This window comes from Nelusetta ayraudi, unplaced genomic scaffold, assembly GCF_046127955.1.
Source record: "Nelusetta ayraudi isolate G7.1 ecotype Tasmania unplaced genomic scaffold, CSIRO-AGI_Nayr_v1 ptg000172l, whole genome shotgun sequence".
NCBI lineage: Eukaryota > Metazoa > Chordata > Actinopteri > Tetraodontiformes > Monacanthidae > Nelusetta > Nelusetta ayraudi.
In genome coordinates, this window is record NW_027466221.1 from 405,510 (window position 1) to 423,672 (window position 18,163).

The following is an 18,163-nucleotide window of genomic DNA, read 5'->3' on the forward strand; positions in this document are numbered from 1 at the left end:
CAGGAGCTCCAGGGCCGCCCGGGGAGCCTTTTATCACACGTTCCGGCTCTTTTCTCACCATCCACTGGACCAGTGGCGACCCAGGACGAGCTCCCATCACCCGCTATGTGATCGAGGCCAGACCTTCAGGTTGGAACCTCCACCACTACCACTACCACCACCACCACCACCACTTTCATCATAGTGGGGTGAAGCGTCGACAGCTACCGCTGCTACCCCGGTGTCTGTGTCGCTGCCAGTTTAATGGCTTATTGATTGGCGTCTGGTTTCAGTGTGATTGACAGGCTGAGGGGGAAGAGGGAGGGGGATGAGGGGACATGTTTCACTACTCTTGGGAAACAAGTGATGGCGGGGGTGCTTAGCGTTGGATTTTACGCTTGGTTAACCTTCCTCAGACTTCCCCCCTTCCTTCAATCTGCTGTGATCCCTCCATATGCTAGCGGCCAAACAGAACTTTTGATAGCTTCACCCAACCCTCCCGATTCAAACTGGGACTAGATCAACTTTTTTAAAGCCAGACAAGTCCAGACGACATAATGGATTAAACCCCCCCAGAGATGGTTGGGGGGGGGGGGGTTTAGCCCGTAACACTGCTAACAGCTTTGGACGGAGGGTGGAGGGAGTTATAAATCATCTCGATTTACGGCTCGATTTCCCCAAGCGAGCCATCAAACTTCAAGGCTTGTGCTTGAAGTTTTACCAAAATTTCATTAGGGATGTAGATTTGCATTAAGCACAGGCATCCAATCGCCGCCCCCGGCAATAACAGGCTGACTTCCCGCCGCAGATGAGGGACTGTGGGACATCCTGATCAAGGACATACCCAAGGAGGTGACATCACACACCTTCAACATGGAGCTCCTGAAGCAGGGCATCACCTACGACTTCAGGGTGATCGCAGTCAACGACTACGGCTACGGCTCCCCCAGCCTGCCGTCTCCTTCCATATCTGGTGAGATTCGTCCAATCAGCTGAGACGGAAAAAGAAAAGAAAAAGAAAAACTCATCCTAACTTCTCCCTTTATCTTTCCAGCCCAAAAGGTGGCTCCATTCTACGAGGAGTGGTGGTTCCTGGTGGTGGTGGCCCTGGTGGGGCTCATCTTCATCCTCCTGCTGGTCTTCATCCTCATCATCCGGGGACAGAGCAAGAAGTACGCCAAGAAGTCTGACTCAGGTGAGTGGGTGGCACCAGTGTCGCTGGTCGACGCTGCGTACTCCTTACGGTTGTTATTGTTTGATGTCCTCATGATGTTTACTGTGGTTTTGTCATCTTTTAGTTTTATTTTTGTTTGTTTGTTTTTGTTCTTCAAGTGTTGTATTAATTTATGTATTGTCGAGTTAATGCTTCTAAACTTTTTGCTTGCTCCTTGCTCCTTGTTGGCTTATATGTATGGACCCCCTTGAAAATGACATGATGGGGGGGCCAACCCAAGTTCAGAATTTCCAAAATCAAAGCAGCTCTGACATCAGCGGCTACTCCGCTGGCCCCAGCGTCTTTACTGCTTACCGACTGACTGACTGACTGACTGACGGAGGGAAACCAAGAGCTTCCTTCTCACAGCAGCACAAAGAGGCTCTCATAGCCTCCTCACTAGGAATCTGGCCCGGGCCAGAGCTTTTTTCCTTCCCCCCGTGTTTGTGTAACCACAGCAATTGACCTCCAGCAGCGCCTGGCTGGGGGCCGGTGCCAGGGCCCACGGAGCTGCTGTGGTTCGCCCCAGAAGTTTTAACCTGTGACACAGCGAGCAGAGCATTGGTCCACCACAGAGCAGCAGGGGGCGGGGCCGACGGTTCACGCGTTACCATCATTACGGGGCCACGAGAACAGTAGAGTTATTGCCCATCCATGCGTGGCAGCCGCAGCCTCATTTATCACATTCTGAAACTTATTTTGTTTCCGCTTGGCTGGACGTTCTGCATATGCATGTGTCACTTTTTGAGAAGAAGGAGGAAACAGCGGCGCACTGTAAACTGCACAGTCGGAGAGAAAATTCAGCGTCGTCCAGGTTTTTTTAAGCAGAGCTGAAGAATTCGAAAGCCTCATCACATTAGCAGTCTCACTGCCGGTATCCTCTATCCACAATCTCAAAAACTTGCTGAAAAAAAATATGTCTCAAACTGCAGGCTGATGCAACGTGTGCTTGATGCAGCAGCTCAGTCAATGGGTAAACAATACATGGATAAAAACAAGATCACACTTTTGCTTAATTTTGCATGTAACAGCACGTTAACCAAATAACAAGTCGCCCCGTCTTCTTTAAACAGCGCAAATAGAATTGAAAAATCTTCAGGCTGATCCAACAAAGTACAGAAAGTTCCCCAAGCTAGAGGCTTTAAAAAGGAGCAAAAAAGAAGAAGCTGAATGTCTAAAAAATATTTCTTTTTTCAGTTTGACAAAGTCAAATATTTGTTACCTCCAATCTTAATCTCAATCTTTCTCTTATCCTCTAATTCTCGATGCACTCCTTTATGAACTGATTTGTTGATGAATGATGGTGCAGTTGAGAATATGAAATTCCTTCGGGATAAATACAGAATCTACACAATCTATAAATCTATCCGGGTTAAAAAATGAGACAGTAATATCAGTCATCCACTCTGTCACTGTCACTAACATGGCTGTTTGTCTGGCCTGTGGTCACACAGTGTCTCTGTCCATCTGTCCACCAGGCAACAGCTCCAACTGCAACGCCCTGACCCACGGCGACATGGTCAGCCTGGACGAGGGCCGCTTCCCCGCCCTGGAGCTCAACAACCGCCGGCTCTCCGTCAAGAACTCCTTCTGCAGGAAGAACGGAGTTTACACCAGGTCAGTTGGTGACTCATTCTCTTGAAGTCCCCCTGAATGATGAGCTGCGGTACAGGCGATGTACTTTCATGAAATATCTTTTGCATAATGGCGTCGGTGGCACTTGACACAGCGGGGGACGTTAGCGAGCCCTTCAGATTCTTTGGCACAGTGCAAACATTTTCACCTGGCAGTGAGGAAGTCCTGCACTCTGACTCGCAAATGCAAAAATAAACATTGAGTCTGGTGGACGCAGCAGATGACCAGCGTCTTTTAACCCGAGTGACAGGTGCACTCTGGGAATCCGCCATCTTTGAACTCGGTGCCGGTGGCAGCCAAATCCCAGCCTCCAGTCAGGGATGGATGCTGTGTCTGGATCTGCAAATGTCACAGACAGTTAACATTTTTTCCAGACAAATATTCTTTTTTGCCTCACCACGACTGTTTGTGCAGAGTTTAAGGCGACTCGTGACTGGACTGTTTCTGCACAGCTTTGATTTTCTTTTTCTTTTCTTTTTTTTAATGCTCCCATCTGGTCAGTTTTTTGAGGGCAGAATTCATTGCAGGACCAGTGTGTTTCTGTATTTCTGGAGACATGTTTTGTCTGTCGAGGATTTTCATTGAAACCTGTAATAGACCAGAGGGTCCAAACGGTGACCCGCAGAATGGTGGCCCATGTCTTCCCATACCCAGGTTGGAGCCTTTCCTGGATGGTTTTCAAGGTACCTGGAAAGGCTTTGACCTGCAGGTACTTCATCTTCTCCACCAACCTGCTCTCCTCCATTCACAGAGAGAGAGAGAGAGGGAGGGAGAGAGAGAGAGAGAGAGAGAGAGTGAGAGAGAGAGAGAGAGAGAGAGAGAGTGAGAGAGAGATGCTCAAATTGTAATTTTAATCAACAGGCAGTCAATTTCTTAAAGGTTAAGTGCATAATATTTGGGGATTTTTAGATTGCAGCTCTCTTTCGCTCATGCTCCCTCTCCTGAGTTTGCCAATGAACTACACTGGCCTGCACACACAAACTTGAATACTTCGTCCACCTTCTTCTTTGTTGGTTTATTTGAGAACGCAAGCGTTCATCCAAAACACGAAACGCACTATCGGGCAGCTGGATTGTCCACACCAGGCCTCCTTAGAAATACGGTGGTACAAAATGGCAGCTATGTATATTCTTTAAAAAATCAGTGAAGAAAAAATAAAGCAGGCTAAATTTCACACACTGGACCTTTAAACACCAAATTTCATGAGAATGTACTTTCCCCGTCATGATGATGACATCTGCCATAGGGAGAAGAACTAGCTCAAGCTGCCCAGTAACCCAGTCAGGGCTGCTTCCGAGGTTCCAGCTGTGGAGATGAACGGACCTCCTGCGGCTTCTCCTGTTCCTCCGGCTCTCGCCAAAGTACTTGAGTGCAGATTAACACGCTGGTCTTGAACGCCTCTTGAGCAAGGAAGGTCTGGAAGACTTGAGACACGTTAATGGGTCCCCGCAGGCAGCCTGATAATGAGTCCAGACGGCAGAGGAGGGTTGATGGTTCAGTTCTCACTCTTCCTGACGATGAAGTGGAGCCTCCTGCTGGTGGCCAGCAGGATGATCAATTATTCAGGACCTTTTCTCTCTACGCCACCGTGCCACCAGAGTTGAGGAGGAGAGGTGTGCGTTGGGGGTGCAAGATTTGGTCTCTCTGATCTTGTGTCATTATTCTTTTGAAACAGGCTGTAATTGGCACTACGAGACACAACTCTGAACAGTTGTTCAGCCCATGCGTTTATAAAACCAAGTTACAAATCAGTTGAGAGCCAGTTCCAGTCTTCACTCAATGTTGAAATGATTTACTGATTTTTTTTTCTTAGCCTCGGTTTTCTTGAGAGTTACTGTGCGAACTCGATGTGTTGCCATATTAATCAGTTTCTGAGCAGTTGTAGCGGCTCCGAGACTACCTTGTTCTGCTGGGTTCTTCTCCTGTTCGGCTTTCATCCTGCAGCGCGTTTGATCCGCTGCGCTGAAGACGAAGTGGCTTAACGAGAACTCAGATATGATGTTGTTTATCATAATTGCCTCGTTATTGAGTCTATCAGAGGACGTGAAGTGAAGGCGGCGCCGCTGTCACTTTCTAAATCACTGTAATTACACAACAAGTTTCCACCTGCTGCTAAAGCCAGTGAGTTTCTGTCAGATGTTTCTACAGGACCGACTGTCCACAGTCTCATCACTTCCTGTTTCACGCTTAGGTTCAGGGAAAAACATCTTCCAATCAGCTGGTGTACAAACTGAAGTCTGTGTTCTAGACATTTCTCCTCTCGTCTCTTTCCACTCAAATTCAACCATTGCCAACACATTCACTATAATTGAATCACAGCTTTTTGTTGTGATTTTCCTCTAGAGTTCGTTTTCCACCCTCCTCCCCCACCCAGGAAAATGCTGGAACGCACTCAGTTTTTCTGTTTTTGTTTGTTTGAAAAGCTCTCAAACTTAAGTATCAGAAGGAAATGCGTGTGTGTGTGTGTGTGTGTGTGTGTGTGTGTGTGTGTGTGTGTGTGTGTGTGTTTTTGAGGATGGGAGTCATGGGACATTCATGGGACGACTGCCCGCCCGCACGCACACACACACGGATCTCAACTCTCACAAAAGATGCCCAGAAGAAGAAATCTTTTTCTTTTTTTAACCATCAGCTGCTTTAATTTGACTCCATCAGTCAACAACTGAAAAAATAAATCTTCTCACAGCTTGAAATGACTCAACCGGCCCACATTCCTCTCGGCCATATCTCTCTCTCTCTCGCCTTTGATTGGCTCTCTCTGGTTCTCTCTCAAACTCGGCCAGAACTGGCCTGCCCCAAAAACATCAGACGTGTCCCTCAACAAACATGTGGGAATGTTTTCCAAGTCACCTGGATAGAAGCAGAGCCTGTAGGCAGCTGATGAAGGAGCTTACGCAACAGAACCGTCCCCAGCTGGAGCGCAGTGAGCAGCTGCGGCCAGCAGGGCGGCCAGATGCTCCAGACACTCCCACACAATGTCTTTGTTCAGAGGAAAACTTCAAGAATCAAGAATCAGCCTCTCAGGGCTTCAACCATGCAGCAGAAGCAAATCAGTTAAAAAAAAAAAAAAAAGGAAAGGAAAAATTACAATCACCAAAGAGCTTTTGTGAGGGCAGCAGGTCCCATCCACAACCGGACCACACAATGATGAGCCTGAACCTCATGAAACCACCTAGAACCTCTTGAACCTCCCGGTGTGCCTCAGGTTTCTGTCTCCACCTCTGCTGGCTTGGAGAAACTTCCACCCGCCTCTACAAAATGTTTTGGTTTTTTTTTTCGCACTGATCGTTCGTTTTCTCTCTCTCCATTCATCCGTTCCAATCACCGACCGGCTAACGTGAGGATCCCTTCCAATCCCTCCAATCTGATTGGCCGACTCGCTCGTCCTCCATCTGCGTATTCCAAATGTCGGCAATTCAGTTAAACTAAGAACCATGAAGATCATCACTGACATCTGGAAGTGATCTGAAGCTGCTCTGAGAGAAGCACAACTTCTGAATGATTCCAATGATTTTCTTCTCTTCCTTGTCGTCCTCCTTTTCTCCTCCTCCTCCACCTCCCCCTCCCTCCCTCTTGTCCTCCTCCTGTTCTCCTCCTTCACCCCCCTCCTCCTGCTCCTCCACCTTCACCCCCTCCTTCCTTCTTCACCTCCTCGTTCTGCCCCTGTTCTTTCTTCTCATCCTCCTCTTCCTCCTTCTCCACCTCCTCCTCCTCCTCTTCATTCTTCTTCTCCCACTCCTCCTTTTCCTACTTCCATGTCATTTTTCTTCTTTTCCTTCTTCTTCTTCTGCTCCCTCTTCTTTTTTCTTCCTCCTCCTCTTTCTTCTCCCCCTCCTTCTCCACCTACTCCTTCTCCTCCTCCTCTATCTCCCCCAGGTCTCCTCCTCGGCCCAGCCCCGGCAGCCTCCACTACTCTGACGAGGACGTGAGCACCAAGTACAACGACCTGATCCCGGCGGAGAGCAGCAGCCTGACGGAAAAGCCCTCCGAGGTCTCCGACTCCCAGGTGCAGTGAGACCGTGTGTGTGTGTGTGTGTGTGTGTGTGTGTGTGTGTGTGTGGCTAGTTTTTGTGCGGCTAATTGTGTCGTTGTGTGTCGCTCCGTGTCTGCACACCTGCGTCATCCCTGAATTCTCCCAGAATTCAGCGCTGCTGCTGCTGCTGCTGCTGCATTGTGGTGTGGCCGTGTGCTGCAGTCGCTGCTTCCTGTTCCTGCACGCTGTCACTTCCTGTTTCACTCACCACGCGACACATTCAGGCCAGAGGTCAAATGTCACATGACCTCTCTTTTGTTTTCAATAAAGCAAGAATTGTCGTAGATTGTTTTTTTTTTATCATGACAAGTAAGAAGAAAACGTCAGTTTTGGTCCGGAGCTTCTTCCTGCAGTACACAGTCTTGACCACATGGGGGACTCGCTCAAGCAAGTGCAAAAAAGTGCTAAAGTGAAACAAAAAAATGAAAAACAGAAAAACAAAGAAAGTGAAACAGACCACTCGAGTCATATGACCATCCCTCCATTGATGTGAAGCTTTAAGACTTCCACCAGAATCAGCGTGCACTCAATGAAGAAGAGTCCTGTGGGAGTGGCCGTTTGAACAAACCTGTTACACTGACAACATTCTTTTGTTTTTTCACCTGACTGGTCACAGCGTCCCCACAGGTTGACTGGTGGTAGTGACGATAACAAGCAGAGTCAGAGAGGATGAGTGAGAGAGTGAGTGAGTGAGATCAATAGGATGTGAAGCTCTCTCTTCCTCTCTCTCTCTCTCTCTCTGTCCTCGGCTGACTCTCCATCGAACCTCCTGTCTGCTGTCCTCCTCATTTCAGCCTGCTGCCTCTCTTCACTTCCTGTTTTCACCTCCTTTTCCAAGTCTCCTCAACCTCCTCCTACTCCTGCCTCCACCCGCACTTCCTCCTCATCCACCCTCCAAACTCCAAACCTGCAGCTCCTGCAGCAGTTTATAGCCAGGTCCTGTTCCTGATTCTGGTTCTGGTTCTGCTCCTCGGCAGATGAAAGGGTCCCAGATCTTTGATTGCTTTCAACCTTCAGTCGCTGCTTTCTGTCTTGTTTTCCTTCATTCTTTTTTTCTTGCTGAGGATTCTGCTGGCAGCAGGAATCCCTGCCCACCTGCCTGACGGCCACTCAGATCCCGTCACTCCCTGGGTCACCTGGGAATGTCCCCTCCGTTGATCCCTCAGACGGGACCTTTCTTGTGTCTCTGATGAGGAGTCATGTGATGTCATCAGCTCGCTGACATGTTTTTTCGGCTCCCTGCAGCAGCGCGCAGCCTCCTCACTCATCCTGCTGCAGCTCAGAGTGTTTGAGGCTCTGATGTTTCTGCCCTTTGATGGGCTAAAGTCTCACAGAGCTGCTGCTTGTTGGCCTCTGCCCCCCCACCTCTTCCCCCGCTCCCCTCCTCCTCAGTCTGTCGCTGCTGCGGCCCCGTGACGGGCCACCGTATCAGCGGCCGGCGGTGTTCGGGAGAAACTCTGGAATGCTCTTTGAAGTGTTATTGAGCGGATAACTCTGAGCCCAGTGTGTCACCACTGCGCTGCTGCTCCTCTTTAAATCCCCCGGGGGGCGCCACCTGCAGGTATGAGTTGACTATTGTGCTCCTCCTCCTTCAAGAGGGGATTTAGAGGAAGCTCACATTGACTCGGCAGGCTGGCCAGGCCACAATTACACCCCCGCTGGCCCGCAGGTAGACCCCCTCATCCCCCTCCTCACCCTCCTCCGCCTCCCCCCCACACACACTTTCTCTCCCCCCTGAGAGTGCAGCCTCTCATTCCTCCAAGGTTGCCTCATGCCACATGTGAGGCCCAAACCAGTGGAAGACGGATGATCTCATTTCTGAGTTGCCGATGGCTCCTAGATTACCTCCCCCTCCTCGTCCTCCTACTCCTTCTTCTCCTCCTGCTCCTCCTCCTCCCTCTCTCCTCCTGCTCCCTTCGCTCTGCCGCTCTCCCTCTCTCTCTCTCTCCTCCGTCAACACTGAAACTCAGAGGACTCTTTGCAGTGTTTTGGTCTCCTCTAATGGCTGCTGCAACTCGACTCTCTCTCAGAGAAACAGAGACTACCCATGACTCCATATTGGCCCCGTTGGATTTTCATTCATAACAGTCATAATACTTGCTGTCTTTTAGAGACACTCAAGGTCGCCGCACACCAGCACAACTTCAAGACAGCGGGCTCGGCCTTTGAATGACAAATAAAAGGTCTCACACTGAACTGAAAACACATCTTGTCGTGACTCTCAATGAGGGAAAATCCAGCAGTGCAGGGCAGCATTAATGCTAACACAGTGCTAGACCCCCTTGTTAGGGCTGTGTTTGACAAAGCCACACACACGTTATGAAGCGGCGAGGAGACAAACATCCCCGCAGTGACGGTGACGGAGCGCAGCCTCACTTCAAACACTGCACTCGTAGGAGAATTTAGGGCGGAAAAAAAGGCGTCTGCTGGAAGCCAGTGGACTCCGTAATCCCCCTACACACACACACACACACACACACTCATTGTCTGCATGGCTGAGGACCCCCTGCTGAGTTCACTTCATCAATGAGAGTGACACAACCCCCCCCCCCGCAATAATCCATAACCAGAGGACAAAGGAGGAGCAGTGTGTGGACAGGCCGGGTGGGGGAGGGGCCGTCTGTCAGGAGCCTGTTTATATACCGTCCTCATTTTTTTCAACGCATGAATAACTCAAAGTTGGAAGTTTTTAACCTCTAGAACACTGGCGGGTTTCGCCTGAAGCTCGAGACGGAAACAAAAACAAACAAAAAAAACCCTGCTGAAGTTTTTCTTGACAGGCAAGTTAGCTCAACACTGCAGACGGACATTTCAACACTTTCACATTATCACGTTATCTTTCACAAGAGGCCTGCTTCAACAAGTGCAGTGACACGCACACCTCCTCCCACCTCCTCCCCTCGCCTGCCTCCCAGAGTGAGGAGGACTTCACCACTTTCATCCTCCATCTTCTTCCATCTTCTGTACCCGCCTATTCCTGCAACCACTTCCATCCTTTTCTGCCTAATTTTACCTCATGATGGTGGGGGCGGTGGGGGTTCAATAATTGTTACCGGTGTCGACGCTTCCCTGGAGGCCGAGGACTTGCAGCTTCCCACTGAGGGAATGATCTTCAACTCTGAACTCTCAAGTGTCGAAAATGACAACAAAACAGCTGCTGATGTAAAAACACAAGTCACCCTGAAATAAGACATGGAAAAATGTATAAAAGAAGGGAGGGAGGGAGCGTCATCCTTCTTCATTCCTGAAGAGTGACAATTGCCTTGCTGTGTTTTTATATTTTCTCTTTGTTAAAGAGGCAGGAAATGTTTCAGATTCTACAACAGTGTGAAAAGTCCAGAAACCAGGCTCTGCTGGGGGGGAGATCCGAGTCCTCCGCCGCCTTCTGGCCCACATATGTGCTGCGTAATGACGAGCGTGAGGGCCACGGCGGCCTAGCACACAGTCAGAGCGTGCCAGCAGGCGTGATTGAGTGTTACAGCAGAGGAGAGAGAGAGAGAGAGAGAGAGAGAGCGAGCGAGAGAGAGAGCAGCAAAGCATCATGGGCTCTGGGCTCTGGACTTGGCCGACTCTCCGGCTCGCCGGGACGAGATCCAGGGACAAATATAGCACTTGTTCATGGCAGGCCAGGTGATTCATGATGCTCGGAGAGGCCAGACAGTAATGCATTGCATTCTGGGTAATTAACTGAGGGCGACCGGCGGTCCCCGGCGGTCCCAGTGAAGCACTTCCAGGATCTGAGACACAGAACGACAGAAAGCAGCAGGTCAGCGATGAGTCGTTTGAGTGGAAATCCAAGCGACTCGTAGAGTGAGTCAGTGAGCTGAACTTCCTGCCCCTCCCAAACCCCCCCACCCCCCAACTGAGCCGTTCAAACTGTGACTAACGATGACCTGAACTTGTTGTTGTTATTGTTGTTGTTGTTTTTTCTCCCATCCATCACAAGTCGTTGCCGTCCTCACTGGTCCATTTGAATCATTCTGTTATGGCCTATGTGTTCAAAAAAAAAGAAACAAAAAAAAAACATTGTTTTGTTCACCTGTAGGAGGCGCTGGTGTTCTCATATGGGACAGGTGGCCTCCATGCACTCCCACTGCATTTGGTGAGGTTCCTGTGGCTGCCTGCCTGCCTGCCTGTCTGCCTGCCTGAATGCCTGTCTGTTGCTGTGAATGTCACCTGGTTCACTCGCCACCTGTGTCAGTTGTGTGTCCAGTGTTGTTTCACTGTTGCTGCACACAACGCAACATGTAGCCAGACGTGGGGCGGATCGGCGCTGAACCATGTGACTCTTGTGTCGGTGTAACACGCCATCCTTCCACATTCACGCTTTGGCAATTGTCGTGGTGCCTATGCTGTTTTGTGTGTGTGTGTTGTGTTGTCAGAGATGGTCGTGGTTTGATTGGCGTGCTTCAAAATAATCCAATAACTTTTTTTTGACATCCATTCGCATTTAAAAAGCCTCGACATCTCTAACCCCTGCCACCCGGAAACACAGCTGTACGTGCAGCGTGCTAACTCCTCCCCCTTCTCTCCCTCTGTCTGTCTGCTGTACCTCCTCCCTCCCGCCAGCAGGGCAGCGACAGCGAGTACGAGGTGGACCCCAGCCGGCAGAAGACCCACTCCTTCGTCAACCACTACATCAGCGACCCCACCTACTACAACTCCTGGCGCCGCCAGCAGAAGGGCATCTCGCGGGCGCAGGCCTACAGCTACACCGAGTCCGAGTCGGGCGAGGCCGAGCACTGCGTCCCGCCGCCGCTGCCGCCCCTCCCCCCACTGCCGCCGCAGCTCAGCTCGCCCAGCCCCCAGCCCCAGCTGGCCCAGGGCCAGCCCCCCGGCCAGGGCCAGGGCCAGGGCCAGGGCCAGGGCCAGGGCAGCCTGTTCAGGCCCAAGGGCAGCCGGACTCCCACCCCCTGCCAGCAGAGCTCCAGTAACCCTCCCAGCCAGCACAGCACCCTCTACAGGCCACCCAGCAGCCTGGCGCCTGGCTCCAGAGCCCCTATCGCTGGATTCTCCTCCTTTGTGTGAGAGAGGGAAAGAAATGCTGACAGGAAGGAAGGACATAAACATGAGGCTAAATATCAAACCAGCTCCGGCTGAAGGAGAACGTGAGATGCGCACTCGGTTCAATCACATCATTTATTTGCGTTTGCATTTTTTTCATTTTAAGAATTTTTTTTTTAACGTGTGTTTTCTTTGCACGTCCATTGACGCGCAGGACAGGATCGATTGAGCACCATTCATTCTCTTTGTTATGTTGTTTTACGTTTGGAAGTTTGCTAGCGTAGAGGCATTGATTTTTTTTACTGCCCCCTAGTTGTCACTCCCTGGCACTTCTTCTCACCTTTGATTTGCTACCTGACATACTCGCATGATGTTTGTTTGTTTTTCCCCCTCCTCATTTTGTGTTCTTTTTTTCCCCCAACACATTCATTGCTAATCTCTTTAATTCTGTACAGGTCACAAAATCTTTCAAAAACACAAACCATTCATATACATAAATATTTATATATATAGTATATATACATACAAAAATATATATACATATATATATATATATACAGTATATATATATAGTTGATGTACCTAGAGGACAAAATCACGTCTGCATCGATGGCAACGGAGTCACCAGTATGATGGAGCCATGTTGCAGCAGGAGGACGGGATGTAAATTCAAAACACAAAAAAGAAAAATTAAGCAAAAAAAAAAAAAAAAACAACAGAAAAACTGAAGATGAACGCGGACGTGAAATTCATGCCAAATAGAAAAGAAATCGTCTTTTTCCGGCAAAACCGCTGATAGCACAGAGACACAGAAGAGCGGGACGTCACTGAGGGCGCTGCGCCTGAAGGATCCCGCAGACACACAAAACAACACAACAGAAAAAAAAAAAACAAAATCAAAGTGTACGTGTGTTGTTGCGCGTGTCCTGGTGGATCAAAGCTGCCTTGACTGATGACCTCTGGCAGCGAGTGGCGGCGGCGGTCGGTGCCGAACGAGGCTTCGTACCACCACCACTGACTCCTTTTAATCCCGACACACAAACGCGCACATGGGCTGTGAACACATTTACACACACACAACCCATGTTTTTAACCCTCTGCAGCCTCATTCTGCTTCGACTCCTACTGAGATCCGACCTGCGAGGGTGGAACTGAACCAGTCTGGGACGATCGCTCGCTCGCAGCAGACGTTTTTTGTGTGTGTTTTGCTTTTGTTTTGTTGTATTTTTTTGTTTGTATGTTTTCTGATTTTGTTCTTTGCTGCTCCTGCTGTTAGAACTCCTCGGCGGGTCGGGCGGCGATGAGCCCCCTGCCAGGAGATGATGTCATGACCTGCCTCACCTCTGACCCTTGTGTGTGTGTTTGACACTCTAGTACTATTCAGGTGTGACTGTGCCGTCCCAGATGCTACTGCGCGTGTGTGCATGTGTGCGTGCGGATTGCACTTGTGGCGTGTGTGTGTGTGTGTGTGGGAGGATCCTTCACTCTGTGTGTGTTCATGAAGAGATTGTCCCGCAGCAGCTGTAAAACCTGCTTGGATCCAGGCGGCGGCGGCGGCAGTGGGCGTGGCCAGCCCCACTTATAAACGCTATTGTAAAGACTAAGTGGTGTGGTCCTAGTTCCCATAACTCAACGAAAGGAAAAGAACAAAAAAATAATAATAATCATGCTTTTTTGTGATTTCTCTCTCTTTTGTTTTCCTCTGTGGGGTGATTTCATTGTATGCAACTACAAGCTTATCATGCAGAACCTGGATGAAATATGTGATCACAGTACATTTCTGAAATAAATTATTTTTGAATGTTAACGCTGCCGCTGATCAGTTGTACACATCTAAAAAAAAGGAAAAGTCTCCCAACAGTTTTTCATAGTGATACACCGATACCACTTTCTTACAAAACAAGTCGAGTACGAGCGCTGGCGTTTTGATACTGACCAATACCGATACTAAGTACTTAATAACAGATTTACTTTGGATTTTTTTTTTTCACAGATGTTCCGTTATTTATCTGTTTGTTCTGTTTTCCAGAACAAGTTTCACTACAGTACAAACACAAATTTAACCAAATTGTCATATACATACATTTACAACTGCTATCAGTGTGGTATTATCGGCACGTATTTTACAAGTAGCGTCCTGGAGCTTCATGCTGCAGGTGTAGCAGCACCAGTGTGTAATTAAGTTGCCATCACCACAGTCACCACACACCAACGGTGGAGGCCAAGAAGACAGAGGAGTTTTAGAGGCTGTGCTGAAGGTTTTCTCTTTTTTTAAAAAAAAAAAAACACACCATTAGGAATTTTTGTGGCTCCTGATGCGACAGGACATCACAAAGTTTGGACGTGTGGGAGAGAATCATCGCCCTAATTGGCCCGTTTCCACCGAAAAACTTTAACTAGAAGGGCACTCTGCGGACATGAGTGTGCAGAAGTCTCGGATCATTCCGCTACAGCGGCAGGGATCCAGCGGGGCGGAGCCGCAGAACGTCCTGCATCCTGCAGGAAAATCACGGAGCCAACAGATCAGCCCAAACTCACCTCAACTCTCCCTCTAATTGACAACCTGAGCGGCGGCGGCGGCGGCGGCGGCGGCGGCCTCCTATCTGAGCACGTGTGGGATTGATCGACACCTAATTAGATGATAACATTCCGGCGAAGCCTCCTGTGAGCCGAGGTGCTGCTAAATTGGATCAGTGTGGACGCTGTGAAATCCTGTTATCTGGCCGGAAACGTGGCTGGCTTCTTCTTCTTCTTCTCCTTCTTTTTTTTTTAAATCTTTCTCTGCCCACCAGAATAAACCCCCCGCCCCTCCCCCCCAAAAAAACCCAGCTGAAACGCCGCCTCGGTTGGCCCATTAAACTCATCAGACTGACCGCCAGGTGACGCCCAGGTCCCTCTGCGTGTTTAATTGCGTGCTGAATTAACAGCGGCTTCCCTTCACCATGCAGGGAACACGCGGGTATCAGATGGTGTTCGATGCTAATTGGATCACCGGGGTCGAGGCGAGATAACCAGAGATAACCTTGTGCAGGCGGGCGGAGAGGGAGGAGATTGGACATGGTGTGGTGGCGGAGGGGGGTGTGTGTTTGTGTGTGTGTGTGTGTGTTTGTGTGTGTGTGTGTGTGTGTGTGTGGTGTGTGTGTGTGTGTGGTGGGGGTGGGGGGGTTGGGAGCTGGAGGAGCAAACATCCACATCACAGCAGCTCAGCCTGTTTGGGAAATTTCCCTCCGAAAAATCAGAGGGGAGGTCTCTCTCTCTCTCTCTCTCTCTCTCTCTCTCTCTCTCCCTCTCCCTCTCTCTCTCTCACACTCTCTCTGAAGTGGCAGTGAAGAGCAAAACCTGGTTGGTCCCCCGGCCTTCCAAACGCTCCTTGATCGTCCCGGAGACTCCGACCACCCGAAAAATTAAGAGATTTTGCGGCAGATCGGACTAAGTTGCCACCATGAATGTAATTGGCTCATTAGTGAGTATCAGTGAGGGAGGTGTTGCGGGTTTGAAGAGGGTTGGCTGGTGGCAGGAGAGTGGATATTAATGTGTTGGGGGGCGAGGGCGGGGGAGACGGGGGGTGCTGAGTGCTGCTCTCCGTCTCTCCGATGTCCTGCCTGATGAATACTTACACTTGTTCCTTCCTCACTCGGCATTCCCTCATGGGAAAGAGCACAAAATGACCATTTTCACACGTCCCTCCTCTCATGTCTTCTCCTCTCTGCGGGTACCCCCCTCCCCCTCTCTCCCACCTCCCCACCATGCAGCTTCAGGCAGGATCCGCTGCAGGCGGCTGAATGCTCCGACATAAATTGCAGGAATTTTTGTTGAACGAGGTTAATACTTGGAGCCGTGTTCTCTAATCCTCACAATTTTTTTTTTTTTTTCTTTTTCCAGATGACTACTACATGAGAATCTCTCCTGTTCCAATTTATTAGTGGAGCCTTTCCAGGCCGTCTGCTGCGTTACATAACACATAAAAAGGGAAGCGATGGTTGAATAAGGGGGCCCACTCCGGGGTAACGCAGCACCGCTGAGGTTTTGTGTTTCTCCTCGTCCTCATTTATGATGTGAAGCAGCCCGAAAAGAGCCTCACATAAATCCCTGCTCTCTAATTGGCTTGTGGTGCACTAACATTAACCCCGATGGAAGACAGGAGGGCAGATCTTTAGGAGGCCAGAGGTTCCAGTTCAAACCTGCAGACCAGATGAGTTCACAAGGCTCTTTTCCATATGATGGGCTCGGTGTCTGTCTGGAGAGGCCACTGTGATCTGGAGAGAGTTGCACAATATAGTTGGAGTCAAAGGTGAAGGGCCTCCCGATCCACGGCCGTCATTCAGAAACACTGCAATCAGCACAAGATACAAGACCTGCAGTCGCAGCCCTGTGCTGATTTTTTCTTGAACAGCTCTGAGATAGAAATGACTGCACTCGGATGTGATCACTCTCAAACTTGATATGAAAAAGTATGTTTGCTTAAAATAATCCCACTTTATGGGAAACCAGATAATTTTATAAGCACTGAGACGTCATAAGATTATTGGCCGACAGAAGCACCTAAGTTAGAGGGGCCACAAATGGACTCAACCTCATATAAAATAATGCAGATAATCTTCAAGTGGAGGATAGACTTTACACAAAGCAAAACTGAGATCAATTATGTTCATTATGTATTCAGTTTTTAATGGACGTATAAGTTTTCTCTTTTCTTCTTTTTCTCTTTTAATGTCAAGATAGGAGAAAAACCTGTCTGAATAGAAAAATAAAACATAAATCCAAGTTCTTTTTTTATTTAATTAAAAACTGTGTGTAACAGTCAGAGGCAAAGAATCTCTATAGAAACACCGGTCAGGCCCAGAGAGCTGAAGCCAGCCGTGTCGCAGCTTTATCTCCTTGGTGAGGTCATTTCCTGTGAACCACACGCAGATTTTGTGCAACAATGGAACTCGGTAACGCCCGAGTCACACTGCACCAGTCCTGGTTGTCACAGCCCTGGAGGGTTTAATGAGCTTCCAGACAACAAGAGCCCCACATCAGAGTGGAACGGTTGGTGGCTCAGTGACCACTAGTCAGCGCCGGAGAGGTTCTCACTTGTGCCCCCAACTACTGCCATATATTTAGCGCGCAAGACATGCAGTGAGAGAGGAGCATTTTCAACAGTGAGCTACAGACACTGGTAACGACAGCGTTGAACCGCATGAACTCTAAGAGGCAACAACAGCTGGGAGAAAAGTCGATGGAGCTGCTACAGCAATGTATCCCGAGTCACTTCTAGCATGACTTGTAGCTTCTATTATGAACAAACATTATTTAGACACCAGAGCAGTGTGTTAATTCTTCCCCGCCAAAAGAATGAACCCCCTGTTTTCAACGAGTCACGCGGTATGAACGGCACAGTGATTTAAGCATGGTAAACAAACCTGATCTCTTTAAAAGTCTGCCTGTGATAAGTGGTCCAAGCATGTTGAAGATCCAACAGCTCCTCATTGCACTTCTTCCTCTCCAAGAGCTGTGTGTGTGTGTGTTCAGGATGGACCCTAAACAACTTTTACCAGCGAGTTTTATAAACTTTACTTGCAGAGTTTGTGCTAGTGTTAGTGTTGTTATTGTTATTGTTGCGGCTGTAAAATGGGAGGACGTGTTGACTGATGTGCTTGACTTTGCTGTCTGATCTTTATGTACCACTCACACAATTTAGATTAGATTGGACTTTATTGATCCCAAATTGGGAAACTACACTGTTGCAGCAGTCAAAAAACAATACAAAAAGTGAAACTAGAAGAATAAAAAATAAACTATACAGTAGTTACAGTTTACAGTTAACAGTGGTTAAACTATACAGTGGTTACAAGATATACAATAAAATATAAAAAAAATCCAATCTATCTATGTACAACAAACACCAGGGGCAGATGTGCAAAAGATGGTCAAAGATGTGCAAAGGCAGGGATAAGCCAGGCGTTATAAACCATTCTGCATTATTTGCCATTGAGTCCAGTTAAAATAATTTGATTTTTTAAAATATTTACACAATCAACATTTAGATACAGGCACAACAAACGTACAAATAAAGGAGAAAATGGAACGATAAATGAATAAATAAGTAAGTGAATAAATGAATAAACAAATAAATAGATAAATAAATAAATAAATAAAACGAGAAAGAAACAAACTTCCGGGTCCACCTGCCGGGCACCTCTTGCATTACCGGTGCGCTGTCTCTTTAACCGGCCCAGGGGGGGCGGTCCTCTGCAGTGGGCGGGGCCATGGCCGCTTTGTCCGCCTCTCTCGCTCTCTCTCGGTGCTGAACTGAA

The 18,163-nt window shown here is 48.7% G+C and overlaps 1 protein-coding gene across 9 annotated transcripts in view; it reads left to right on the forward strand.

Moving 5' to 3' along the window:
* LOC142880780 (protein sidekick-2-like) overlaps positions 1–13,671 on the forward strand; it is a 194,852-nt gene extending 181,181 nt beyond the window's left edge. For 2 of the 9 annotated variants that reach the window (XM_076014716.1, XM_076014712.1), the window contains exons 39-45: positions 4–129; positions 788–952; positions 1,034–1,174; positions 2,647–2,809; positions 6,704–6,833; positions 10,906–10,962; positions 11,430–13,671. In XM_076014716.1, the coding sequence (XP_075870831.1) occupies positions 4–129; positions 788–952; positions 1,034–1,174; positions 2,647–2,809; positions 6,704–6,833; positions 10,906–10,962; positions 11,430–11,888 (1,241 nt within the window). In that variant the 3' untranslated portion in view covers positions 11,889–13,671. The remainder of the gene's footprint in view (positions 1–3; positions 130–787; positions 953–1,033; positions 1,175–2,646; positions 2,810–6,703; positions 6,834–10,905; positions 10,963–11,429) is intronic. The other 7 variants (XM_076014721.1, XM_076014719.1, XM_076014713.1 and 4 more) reach the window with 6 other exon arrangements.
* Positions 13,672–18,163: the final 4,492 nt, after the last annotated feature.